Source organism: Cotesia typhae, unplaced genomic scaffold, assembly GCF_013202065.1.
Source record: "Cotesia typhae breed Kobodo isofemale line unplaced genomic scaffold, CoteBio_Ctyphae scaffold_121, whole genome shotgun sequence".
NCBI classification, from domain to species: Eukaryota; Metazoa; Arthropoda; class Insecta; order Hymenoptera; family Braconidae; genus Cotesia; species Cotesia typhae.
In genome coordinates, this window is record NW_027423773.1 from 4,020,546 (window position 1) to 4,035,114 (window position 14,569).

A 14,569-nucleotide genomic window follows, 5' to 3' on the forward strand; every position below is an offset into this window, starting at 1 on the left:
TTTTCTTAATCCAATAAAATTTACCTTAGTCAATAATTTTTTTCTTCTGTGCAAAAATAGCAAATAAATTAAAAAAAATTTTTATGACCCCAGCGATGATTTTTTTTTCAACATTGTAATTTTTATATTGTTAGGTACGATTTAATGTGACGAATGTTGAAATCTTGATTTTTAGGCGATAATAAAGTCAACCTTCGCAAAAGTCATTTAAAATTTGAAGTTTTAAATTCATAATTCGAATGAAATTTAATTAATTAAACAAGCGATACGCGATTAAAAATCTGAAATAAACAAAATATATAAACACATATATTCATACATAGAAGATAGCGATGTTCAATTTTTTAAAATAAAAATCAGACGTTGCTCGTCTATAAGTTGTCTTTGGCAAATAACAAGATGATATATGGTCGAAATTCACGTGGGATAGTCGGATGATCGTTGAGATATGTCAGAAACAAGGAAGGATCTTGACGTGGCGACGTCCTGCCAAGTAGAACGTCTGCAGAAAGAGGTAAATAACAAAACTAGGAAAAATAACTCTGTATAAATGTATGAATGTATGAAGCCGTGGATAAATGAAACAAAACAAAACAAGAAGAGTACGAGTTAGTGTGTCTGTCTAGACACTCTGAGCTGAGGCTGAGCTAGCTCTTGCTCTTGCAGAAACTTGTAGATCAGACCTGTCTTTAGAGTCCTAAGTCTAAGTCTAAGTCTGAATCTGCACTGGCCTAGTCCCCGTTCTTGATTTTTATTTCTTCTTTCTTCTTTTTCCTTCTCTTTCTTTCTTACTTAGTTGCATTAGCGTCAATCTTGACAGCCTAACTACACGCTTGGCTCAGGAATAGAAAAGAGAGCCTGAGAAAAGAGCTGTGTATACATACATTACACATACATTCTCTCCAAGTCAATCTCAATGCTCCCACGAAGAAATAAAATAAAATCCCAGTATCGATTTATCGTGATATTCGCATCGACATTTACTTTTTTTAATTTGCCAACCATCTGTCTGTTAAATTCATCCGGATTTTTATCTATTTCAATTTAGATTTAGATTTATAAGAGCATTTGTTGATGTTGTTGTTGTTATTATTATTATTATTATTATTATTTTACAGGCGCTAGAATGTCTCGAAAAACTCCCAAACAAGGTTATGGACCTCAATAATATGATCGAGATTTACGCGCCATCTTCTGTCAAAAATAGAAATTTTAATGATGCTGTCAACAAATTTCCTGGCTCTGTTTCTTCCGGCAATGAAGTTGAAGATGAGCTTGATACACCGGATGAAAGTAAATTTTTTAGTTTATTTATTATTATCGAAAAATTATAGCATCGGTTTTTTTTTTTTTTTTTTTTTTTAATCAGGACTAAGTATCCTGTATAATAATATCCTGTCCCAAGATATCCTGATAAAAATAGCCTGTCCACAAATATTCTTCAGCAAAAATGTCCAGATCATTAATACTCTCAAACAAAATGATCTTGTTAATACAATTTTATACATTTATTTGTATTTTATCGAATCAAATATCGATATATTAATGAATAAAGATGTTTTTAGACAGGATGTTAGTCCTAGACTCATTTTTTTGAGTAATCATGATTGATTAATTTTTATTTAGAATTTGACGACCAAAAAGTTAATTAACTGTTTCTAAATTTTAATTAACTTTTAATAAAATTACTTTTCTTCCAAAAAAATTAGTTCATCAACAGTTAATAAATGCTTTTATCAGTGTAGTAATTATTACATAAAAAAAGAATAGAGCAATAATAAAATTAACGTTTTTGTAATAATAAAAAGCTTTGAACAAAAAACTAAAGCAAAATTAAAGTTTCGAATACAATTTTTATAGAATAAAATTTAAAGTATTTATGTTTACAGTTTTAAAAATATTTCCATCAGAATTTATAGAAATTTATATTCAAAAATTGTGGTTTTTCCAATTTGTTATTGGAAGCAGCTTTTATAAAAATAATTTATCAATTTTTTCCTTGCACCAATTCTTCATAGTGATGATAATAACTTAACTAATAGTTTATTTTCAGTCTGTAAATCCAAAATTAAATTCAAATTAATGTACATGTTCATTAAATCTTTAGAATTTAAATATTAAAACACAATTATTCGGTATGAAAAATCTAAAATATTAATTAAAAAACTCTTTAATTATCTTAGTAACAAGCGTTCTATAAATAAACTTAATTTTAATTATTTTTCTGCTCACGTATTATTTTTTTTACGAATCGATAAAGATGTAAAAAATGAAAATATCAAACATAGATTTTTCGTTTTTTTTTCATCTCAAAATTTTATTTTATAAATATTAAAAATTAATTATAAATTTGTAAAATAGTGGTCCTAGCCTGTACCTTAAATGAAAAAAAAAAAAAAAAATAAATAAATAAATAAAGCATATTTTTGAAAATCAACATCTAAAATAAAAAAAAAAATAAAATTTTTAAAAATAATAAAAATAAAATTTTAAAGTTCCTATCAAACCAGAAAAATCAGAATTGGACTTGCGGTCGCTAACGAGTTATTACACATTAACAACCTACAAGGACCGAGGGGTAACTATTAATGGAGCAGGGGGGGGAGGAGTTTGCAAACGTCGTTACTACAGAGTTGGCGGGCATCATCGACATCTGCGTGGTCTTAATCGTCGCCGACCAGCAGCATTGGGTCAGCTGATTGGATTTATCGCAAGCAAATTAGCAGTCTGCACTAAGAATATTATAATTACGCCCTCTTCTTACGTCCTCCACCGCATTATCTCCGCGGTCTTTCGCAGGTAATATCTCTAGCTTAACAATTCCTTTCACTTAATTACTCATGATTAAACAGTACGAATTAAGAGCACATCTTGTTTAATTCATCTCATACTTTCTCTAATACAATGTAACGCTCCGAGCCCCGAGCTGTGTTTTACTCGACAAACAAAGACCATAATTGTAATTGTAATTGTATAATAAACAAATAAATTTAATTAAAAACAGGCGGGAATTAAAAAACGCTCAGTGTGGACCTTGCGCCGACTGGAGCAGTTCACTTTCTGCATGCGTAACCAATTTTAAGGATGATACAACCACTGTGGGGAGATTTATCAGTGTCATACGGCCCGCCGCTGTTCAACTAATCACAGATACTACTATCGTTAGTATTTAATTAATTATTTATCACTTCGTAATTACCCGTCAAAATGTTGAAATATTTATTAATGGAATTTTTTATTTTTACAGCTGAAAAGATGGCTCCAGACGATTGCAGCCAAGAATATCACACTCAAGGAACTCAACAATGCCACTCGTAACACTGAGACAATTGATTGCTGGGCGTATGAACTATTTTTTCATTTGAAACACTTGCAGATTAATTGCGCGAAAGAAAAAGTAAGGTTTTTATTTTAGTTTGATTTGAAAAAATTTCTATCAAAGTTCTGAAATGAATTTTTAATATTATCGAAATTAAATATGAAATTTCAATGCTGTTCAAATGATAAGAGATAGAGAGAAATTGAGAAGAATATTTTTTATCGAGAATTTAATTTTCTAGCCAAAAAGTCTCATGCAGTTTTTTTTATCTTTAATAGGTAGCCCAGAATTTTGATTTTAAAATCGTCGAAACGAATGGTCTGAACAAATGATCTGAAAATCAAATTGCAAATTGAAATTCTGATCAAAATAATAAGAGATAGGGGCAAAATGAAATGAATATTTTTTTTTTTAGACCATTGAATTTCCAACAAAAAAAGTCTCTTATGATTTGTTTTTAAACTGTTGTTATCACTTTAAATATAAGTATATGAACTTGCTATATGCAAGTTTCTAGATACATGACTGGAATTTTAAATATTCAAAATTATACTGTTAGTCTATACCTATTATATTATTACTAAAAGCTTTTCTTTACTTAAAAACAAAAAATAATAATTTCTGTTAATGTAAAAAATTTGTTCCATTTTTTGCTTATGGAAAAATTTTAATTAGCAATCTTATGAAACTGCAATTAGAGAAAATCTTGACTCAAAAAAATTATTCTGAGATTGATTCAACAAAGTTTGGACTTTACTATAATTATCAGTTAAAAAATGTTTGAGCAATCGAATTTGTACAACAATTTTTTCTATAAATCATATTTCTAAACAATTAAAAAATTATAATATCGAAATTAAAAGACACGTATTATAATTTTTAAAATTTTTTCTAGCAAGACAACTTTATTTAGAAAATTCCATATTTAAAAGCTTTAAAAAAGTATAAATGCAATTTTTTTTAATAATTTTCTAGATCTAGTTAATTTTTCAAGAAAAATAAAAAAAATCTATCAAGTATTTGCTAATTTCAGTGTCAAATTTCCTACTATAAACCCATTAATAACAATTATAAAGACAAAAAAAAAATTGCTTGTTCCAGGTCATAGATCCTGCAACGACGGACGACGTAACCCATCTAAACTTATGGCATCGCTTGGTCCAACTTCGAGACAACTACATAATCCTCTACGAAATTCTGTACCTGGACCCAAAAATCCGAGAGATCCAACAAAAAATTTAACAACCAATCTTAACAAAGCTAAAATTTTTTTTGTCTATTTTTTTATTTTATTTTGATATAATCTTGATATTTTTTACACTCTACACCCCAATGGCTAAGAGCAATAAATAATTGTTAGCAAGAACAATAAAATTCATTTTGAAATTTCTCATTGATCTAGCCCTGCCTTTTATTCGCCACGGATATTTTATTTTATATAAAGTTTGACATGTTTTGTTCTCAGCGATCGCTATTACGACACTACACACATTGATACAGATATAACACATAAACACCTATTGCGTTTATTAAGACAAAGAAACCTTTCGGTTTCTTTCATCCTCCCTTGTAATAAGTATAAACTGTACTATATAATATAATACATTAAACATCAATCTCGGACATTAACGAATCGGGTTATCTGTGTTCAAGCATAGAGCATTGATTTAAATTTCCGAGACTGTATAGTAAAGTATACAAGTAAAGAGTTACACCAATAACAAGCAGAAGAGCATAATGAACACACACATTATATTTAATGACTTTGACTTGTTGTTATATGTATCCGTCTGCTCAGACTGTGCCTGAGAATACTTAAACTGGATAGTTAGTACTACTATTCTTGCGTAAAAGATCGATAAACAACGGCATTCATCATCAATGCAATCATTCATTTGTTACTTTTTATTTTTCATGTATTGATGGATAAATAATGCCCGAGAGTTTGCGTAATTTTTGTCGAAACGCTACAAAATGACGCTTCAGATTTGTTGTCGTTGTTATTGGAACAATTGAGGATTGTTGGCCACTTTGATTTTCTTTTTGGTGCGGATACGATTTATTGGATGTCACTTTTATAGATCAATTTTTTGTGACGGCGAATAGTTAGTGATGTTTGAATTTTTGAATGAGTAGTAAGTTTTGAAAAAAATTTCTTGTGTATCAACGAGCTTACAATCAGTTATTATTCTTTTATTTGGGAATTTGTTGTGAAATAACAAGTAGTGTAAATACGTAACGACATTTTCTAGTAAATTCATGGGATTTTATTGTAATCTAAGGGAATGTTTTACCATTGATGAGCAAAAGCAATACTTTTTAAAGTTTGGGTCAGTAAAATTTACTGAGTTTCTTGTAAATTAGAAAAAAAATTTATGTAGCTTACCGCACCCATTGAATAGAATTATTATTGGACATATCGTTACTAATGGAATATTTTTATTATTCTTATAGGTTTTACATTTTTAAAAATCTGTATGTTTATTTAATAAGATTGAATTATTTGTTTAATTATTTTTTTTTTTAAATTATTTCACTGGAAAATATATATAGAATAACATGTAGTTAGTAATAAAAAAAAATTACAAATGTCATCAAGTACAGTTTTAAAAATAATATCAAATTAATTGGATAAAATTTAGTTAGAGTGATACTTGTATAAAAGTGGTGTAAGAATTAACTGTAATTGAGCAACAAATGATCACGAAAATGTGTAATTTTTTGTACAGCTGGGAAATTTTCATCAATTGTAACGCCGCTTCAAAGTCGCTGACTAATTACTTTTATTTATTTTTATTGATGAGACTGCGGTAAATTTTTCAGTAGTTTTAGTAAAAACACTTTATTTCACTGTAATTTTAAATCCGACATTATTAAAATATAATTGATCATCTTATCAATTGTTCACGTTTACTATTTTTTTTCGATACACTACAACAAAAATTAAAACTATTTTTCTAGATTTTTTGCTTTGTATTTTTGAATAAATAAAAAAATGGCCATGGTCTATTATGTTCATACATAATTTTAATACGCCTATATATGTCCTTATATTAAAATTTGGTATTTTGAGCCATATGTGGCCATATTGAGCTTGATCTGTCCTGGTATGGCCTGATATGCCCATATAGAACCTGATACGGTCATATATGACCACAAATAATTCTTCGATCCCAATTAGTGTGAAAAATCCCCGATAGATGGCGTATGATCGATGAATCTTCTTCATACAGAAGAGTTGAGTTTGAGGAATCTGATTCTACAATAAAATTCCGTGAAAAAATATTCTGATCAGACTTGATATGTCCTGATATGGAAATTGGCCATATCAGGCCTGATCAGAATATTTTTTCACGGGATATTCTTTGTGACTCTTTTCAAGAGTTGATCTGACATTGGTTTTTAGTTAAATAAACTAACTATTAAATCAATTTTTGGTTAATAATACATGCTAATTAACGTTCATATTCATAACATTCAATAAAATAAATTGAAAGGATAGTATAAATTTAATTGTTAGATTCTAGTAAGAGTAAAACTCCCAGTATTAACTCCTACATAAATTAGATCCTGTATTTATATTTATATTTATAATATTATTCAGTTATAAAATTTATCATTGCGGTGGTAGGTATCCAGTAGCCGGAGTATTGCAGTTATTAGTGGTGGTAGGATGTAGTTTGTAGTGTATAGTAGTATTTTATTAAAGTTTAAGTATAAAGTATAAAGTATAAACCTAAGTCGTGGTGGAACAATATACCATGAGAAAGTCAATGTTACCTTTGCACAAGAACCAACAACGTGGCTATGAAAGCCCACACACGACGACATAATCGCTCAACGTTTACCTTGGCAATCTATTACATGTTTTCTTTATTGTCCTAAGGAGTAAGAAGTTAAATAAGTTAAATAACTGAGGTACAACATAGCAACAACCATCGCTAGCAAAAACTATCCTGAAAAATTTTTTAAAACAAACTATTATATTAATAATTTCGATTTATCGTTATTATGAGTATAAATACATTGAAAAAATAACTGTTTGATAAAAAAAAAAATATTTTTGATCCTTAAAATTATCTTAAAGAGAGCCAAAAGTTTTTTGATTCAGGATTTATCGGCTGGAAACTTGTTTATTAAATCAGAAGAAAATTGAAATAATATTATTTTTATAAGATACATTTTATTCAATCAACATCGAGCAATTACTATTCTACAAAATTAGTAATAGTTTTATTTTCAACATTTTTATCTTCTTGTCTTAAGAAAAATTTCTTCATTCAAAACAGAGAATTAAAGCAGAAATTGCGAGTAAACGATTAGAGATATAGATAAATTAATAAAGATTTATTTTTTAGATAATTAAAATTTCTACAAAAACGATTTCTTATTTTTCATCTGTATCTTCAATATTCAATCCAAAATTTTTATTTTTATTAATTACCATAGATCCTTATATAATCTGTATAGAGCAATCATACGAAAAAATTATTTATGAAGAATTAAAATCATTATTGTGAGTTAAATATTAGAGATACTAGAAAATTGATCAAAGCCTTTTTCATAAAAAATTAAATTGTGTATAAACTAAGTTGCTTATAAATTTTGTCGTATCTCCTATATTTTAACCACAATTTGAATACTGAATTTTGATGACATTTCTTATTAAAAATAGATTAATTGTGGGAAATTTATGTCTTTTAAGTCAAGTGCTCTGTTGTGTTAATAAAATTGTAGAATGGGTAACTTTTTTCTTTATCCAGGAGTTTTACTTTCTGGATTCGCTAATGAAGTTTTTGAATGAATTCAGCCTGCATATCTTGAAGAGAGAGTAAAATTTTGAATAAAATATTTCAACTGCTTGCTTTTGTATTAATTATTTTAATTTTCTGATATTTGTTCAATTTTATTTGCTTACAATTTTGATAAAACGTTTTATTATCGAAGATTGATAGGATTAACCGTGTAATAAAATCATTCTGTCGACACGACAAGGCGCCATTGCATCAGAAATAACCCGAGATACGATCCAAATACGTGTGCGATTGAAGATTATGATGATCGAATGATAAATGCATTCTCGCGATTGTTGCGACTTGCCAATCCTCCATACATATTTAATTCAATCCATACATGCACACTTATACTTTATATAAATAAATATGTATGTATAAAAGGCTTTAAAAAGGTGCGAGGATATAAATATTGCCGCCCACAATCCGCGACAACATCGAGAGATCTCTGGGTCTCCTTCGTAGGTGATTGACGAGGCCGTACTCAAGAGGTAAATAATACCCTACATTTTTATTTTATACAATTTCAATTTCATATACATTATACGTGTATATTTTAAATATTTTATGGCGCTATATGCCTGTAAATATAAATGGATTTTTTTAATAAATTACTCTTTCGACATTATATTTCGACAGGATTTAAATTTTTAAGTATTTTTAACAATTGAAATGTCATCGAGTTTTTTTAGCGAATTATTATTTTGCCGCAGGTGATAAATTCTTTGAATAGTAAGTATTTTTAATTTGCATAGTATTTATGGCACGAAGACTGAATGAAAAAAAAATTTTTTTTGCTCAATTTAAGAGGCAGAAGAAAAGCATTAGAGAACTAATAATAGGAAATTCTCCAGAAAATTATAGAAATTAGGAATTCTCGGTAAGTTTTGAGATCTACATAAATTCAAAAAATGTTTAACTCTTTAGGAGATTTTTATAGAATTTTAGAAAGGAATTTCCCTTCAATTTTTTAAGGCTCAGTTATTGAAAAATATTTTTAAAAATGATGGAGATTGGGAAATTTTTGTCAATTTTTGGGATCTAAAATGGTCCAAAAAAAAAAACAATCATAACGTTGCTTAAAAATTTTTTATTAAATTCGGAAGCAAGTAAAAGTATTAAAGAAAAAATTATCGAAAAATCCTCTAAAAAATAATGAAAATAGGAAATTAAGACAAAATTTTTAAATTGAGAAATATCCACAAAATTTATAATTTTATAGAAATCTCCCGTACGACCTTGAAAGGGTTTCTCGTTGATTTCAAGGGAAAATAAAATTTTTAAAGGACTAATTACCGAAAAATTCTCTAAAATAACTATAAATTTTGTTAATTTTAGTAAATTTTGAGATTCAACATTTTTTAGTTCTCAATGTTCCTATGCTTATTTTGACTACTTCTCTAACAATAATCCATAAGAAAAAACTCGAGACTATAAATAAATCGAAAGAAAGAAAGATAAAACGAAAAAAGTTATTTCACCAAGCGAAGGCTGACGATAATCTACAAACGTTTAAAAAATAGTTGAGTTTCTTTATCTCATCTCGAGTATTACACAATTGACGATTTAAATCGAAAGTTATTCATGACACACTAATGTAAACTCTCGACTATAATAAACAAAGTCTCGCGAGTGAAAGTATATATATATTTTTATTACATTACATATCCACAAATGCGTCCACGTAGATTGTTACAACACATATTTTAGCGGCGATTCCGGTCACGATATCACAGATTTGTAACTCGTCCATAACTCTCAACATCTTATTGAATTAAAAAATAGAGCTTTGTTGTCTACATCACCAAAGTAAATTTCTTTTGAAATTACCGTAAAAATGACAGTAATCGTAGAACGTGTTGCAATGTTTGATCTAATTACAATTTTTATAATAATTATTGAAAAATACAATGCAAAAAATATAGAAAAGTATCATTAATTTTTATTTTAGTGTACCGAGAAAAAATACTAAACATGAAAAATTAATAAGATGAAAAATTATTTTTTACTATTTTAGAATCACAAATTACTGTAAATTAAATGTTTTTACTGAAAGTTCTAAAAAAATAACCAGAGTCTCACTGACTTTACAGGGGCACTGCAATCACTGAAGGCTTCTCAGGTGTATACAATGAAAAAACACTTTTATGCAATTAATTTAATATTATTCATAAAAATGTACTTTAATGATATTCGTAATTTTCTTTTTTTACTATTAGCTATTATACATGTTTTCAAGTGAAATGACCTTAAAAATAAATTAAATCAAAATAATTAATTAAACATTCAATCTTATTGAATAAAAATCTAGTTTTTCAAAAATGTAATGCCTATAAAAACAATAATAATGTTTTATTTATAATAATATGTCTAATAATAATTGTATTTCATGTGTGCGGTAAATTGCATAAATTTTTGTTTTTATTTTAAAGGAGACTTCGGTAAATTTCACTGTCATAAATTTTAAAAAGTATTGATTTTACTAATAAATGAATCGTAAAGAAGCGCGCTAGGTTATAATCCAGTCCGATAATTTTCAGCATAAAATTTAAAAGAAAATTAAGTTTGAAAATGGTCACCATAATTGTCGAGCATCCACCATAACATAATGCATGCCTGAGTTTCCTCCTTAATGGGCATTGCACATGCGAGCTTGCAAATAAATATTTATTGATCTTAGCCTAGAGTGATACCTGATATACTTAATGATCTAGGGTCAGAAGAGTAAATCCTTGAGCAACTAAGGCGTCCCGCAGCTTCTGCTCGCTCAAGATAATAAATTAAGGCAGAATGGTCTCTGGGCGGCAATTACTGTTCCTAAGGGCATCAATTACGTCGCCTAAGCACCACCAGGCATAAAGTAAGCCATCTTAGCTTTGGGCAGCGCTCCGCTCGACGGAAACTGGTACTATAACTCCAGCCCATAACCATAACTCGGGTAAATTTTAGGTTATCAGGCTCGCAACTAATGCAGCGTTAAGCTTTCCAGAAGCAAAATTCCATCCAGAGAAGCATTAAAATAAAATAAAGATGTTTAAACGCTAAAGACAAGTTAAATAATCTTTAGCGCGTGCTGGGAATTGCGGAGATCAATTACCACCCTGTATGTGAGATATAATAAGTAAAGACGTTCGTTTACCTTCCGAGAATCCGTGGGCTAAGATAAATAGTCATTGGTGTATACATATGTGTTATGTTACTTTTATTTTTCAGCAGATCTCCAGTACGCAGCACGTAGTACGTAGTACGGAGGCTAAGAACCAAGGGGACGACGTTAATGAGAATGCAATGAGACGGTCTTAACTTGACTAGAGATCTGTGCTCCTGAAGGTATAAAGCTACTAAGATACAACCAGGGAGGACTATTTTTTTTCCTAATTAAGATGTACTAGGCTGACCATTACGTAAATATATCCTGGATCTTGATTTACGATTCACGTTTAAAATTAAAGGAAAAATTCTGTTTTGTTTAAGGGATTTTTAACCCACCAGACGAAAGCCTAGAGGCTTTTCTTTATGTACCGGGACTTGTTTCACGATCGTGTTCTGGCCTGTTGTTAGGGGTCCTGGACTGCACCGTAGGTAGCAACGCTGAGAACCTCGAGAAGTACGCTTAGACCTGATGCTATGCTAATTTTATACGGATCTCTCTATGTCCGAGCTCTTGTAAGCTATTTTCCTATTGCCATTTGAATATCTTTGATAGCCACGAGCGAGGGGAACTACAGGGCTCAGGAATGCCTCTTTTTATCGCTGGTCACAATTTTGAGACATCCAGTGAAGGAGTTGATATTTTTAAGAGTAGGTAACAATTTTAGGCAAGCAAGGATTTTTTTTTTCTTTTCAACATAGAGTTAAAAGAATTATTTTTTTAAGCAAAAAAAAGGATTCCTTGGAACAAGAAGAAAAATTTATCTGAAAGTTTGTTAGATTTTATAAAAATAACACAAAAATAAAAGTAATACATTCAATAACTATCTCTTTATTAATGAAAAAAATGTTAGATGAATTCTTAAGAAGGGTTCAAAAATGAATCAAAGTAGTTTAAAAATACTGCAATTTTGCGCTAATAAATTAAATAATATTATCCATTTTTTATCAAAAATCAATACAAAAAAATAATTATCGACTGTAAACTACAATAACAAACTTAAACTAACAATTTTGATAATAAGTTAATGACTAATAAATTAATTTTATTTTCAAGTAAATTTTTAAGATCGTTTAAATTTTCTCGGAGATACTACTTTTCTCAGACGAATTGAATACCCTCTTTCGTTCCGAAATGTGAATCATAGTAAAAATCAATTAAAGACTATATTATTATTTACTACAAGAATTATATATGGCTGCTTAAAGGACAGCAAATTTCTCCAACTGTCAGCCGAAAAAAATTAATCATAATTAAATAATAGTATATTGTGCAACTAATAGGCAAATCGTTATTTTTCGATCGTAACAATGCGTAAAGATACCGCTTTTCCCGCATGAGCAATAAAAAATACTATTAAGCTGCAATTTTAATTTTGTATCGTCCCGTAAGGTACTTGAGGTGATTAAGAAATTAATATAATTTAAAAATTGTTTTTTTCAGAAATTCTCGCTTCTTTTAGAATTAAGAATTAATTTTAATTTTAACGATGATGTTTCTTTTTTAACAGTGTACTTTTTGTATTACATGTATTATGTTCAATATAATTGAGAGGTACGATATAATGTAAAAAAGCATTGGAATTTAAATATTGAAGCGAATATTAATATCAATTTGTGATATCTCTTATTAACAATTTACATCTCAAGTCAAATGAATGAATTATTCAAAATTAAACAACTAATTTACTTTACTCACTCAATTCACAATCTTCAGGTGGTTTATCGCAGTAAATTGACGTGGAAGATTCAGCCACGTTATAAATTATTGAAGAATCTAAAGTCTACTGTACGAGATTGATCCATTGTTTAAGGTTTTTAAACAGTCTAAATTTTACGACAAGTGAACACTAAACGTAATTTGTTTTTAAAAGATATCCTTTCTAAGATAATTGAATATAATATAATAATCAAATTGAATTTATTCAAGCAATATTAGTATGGCTGAAGAAAAAATTATGGACCGTATGTATTTATACTAAATTGATACTTTGTCTCAATTTTGTCGTTATTTTTGTAAGTCTCTTATCCAGGAACTTTAAAAATTTGTATACCGATACTTCATCACGATTCTTGAGCCAGATTTATCCAAGATTTGAACCAAATTACTACTTGGAAATAAGGAATAAGGAAAGGAATAAATAATTATTTATTTAATATCTATTATAATAGATAATATAGGAAGAGAGATAGAGAGAGAACCTTTTTTGTAGAGAGTTAAATTTGTGACGAAAAAGGGCTTATATTATCTTTTTGTTATTCAATAATTAACCCGTAATTTTGATTCCAATTCCTGAATATGGATTTTGTCATAAATAATCTGTATAGAGCGATAATACAGGAAAATTATTCGAGAATAATTAATATCAATACTGTGCGTTAATCATTAGAGATACAGAAAAATTGATGATGACCTCTTTATAGAAAATTAAATTTCCTACAAAAAAGGTAATTTATCATTTGTCGTATTTTCATTATTGTAACCGTTATTTCGATTTAAATTACTAACCATGGGTTCTGATATAAATTATCTGTATAAAAAAAATATACAGAAAAATTATTTGTGAAGTATTAATATCAAAATTTTGAGTAAACCATTCAAGGTACGAAAAAATTAACAATAACTTTTTTTGTCGAGAGTTAAATTTTCTGCAATAAAGGTCTCGTATAAATAGTCTGTATTTCCTACATTTGAGTAAGAATTTCTTTTTTTGTTTGTTATAACTTATAACTATCCGTTTTATTAAAATTTTCGAATAAAATGAAGGTTATCTCATTTGAAAATAGTAAAGTAGATATTGAATTTATAAAATTTTTTAAATTTAAATTTTCTCTCTGTATTCACTAAACTTACAAGCTAATTTCTTGAATAAATTTAAACTAAATGCATGAAAAAAAGACTAAGTTTTTCCAGATAATATTTTTCTTGAATTAACTACTATTTTTTTTAGTGTAGAATTTTTTGCATAACAGGACAAGTCTCACAGCCAAGCAACTGGTTGATGCCCAACCAGCGGATTTGAACAAATGACGTATATTAGTAATGAAAATGAAGAATAAAGCTATCTGAGCTCATTAATGTAAGCAATCACTGTAAAGACCGTGGTGAATTGGATCAATGACAGGAGCAAAACCCGAAGAATATATATTATAACAAGTATGATGATCATCACTAAGCGTGATGGGAAGCGAGAGGACGAGAGGATTAATATAAGAGGAAGTTTGTTCTCTCGGCATATCTCTCGTTTTAAGACACTTCTATACGCTCACCCTGTCATCGAAGATAACTTACGATGTGGATGAATGG

At 28.6% G+C, this 14,569-nt stretch overlaps 1 protein-coding gene across 1 annotated transcript; it reads left to right on the forward strand.

The window, feature by feature from the left end:
- The first annotated feature begins 409 nt into the window (after positions 1-409).
- Positions 410-4,651, forward strand: LOC141533880 (uncharacterized). Its single transcript, XM_074252972.1, has 6 exons — positions 410-514; positions 1,119-1,293; positions 2,496-2,799; positions 3,005-3,161; positions 3,248-3,397; positions 4,421-4,651. The coding sequence occupies exons 1-6, from the start codon at positions 449-451 to the stop codon at positions 4,559-4,561; spliced, it is 993 nt and encodes a 330-aa protein (XP_074109073.1). The 5' UTR covers positions 410-448; the 3' UTR covers positions 4,562-4,651.
- The last annotated feature ends 9,918 nt before the right edge of the window (positions 4,652-14,569 follow it).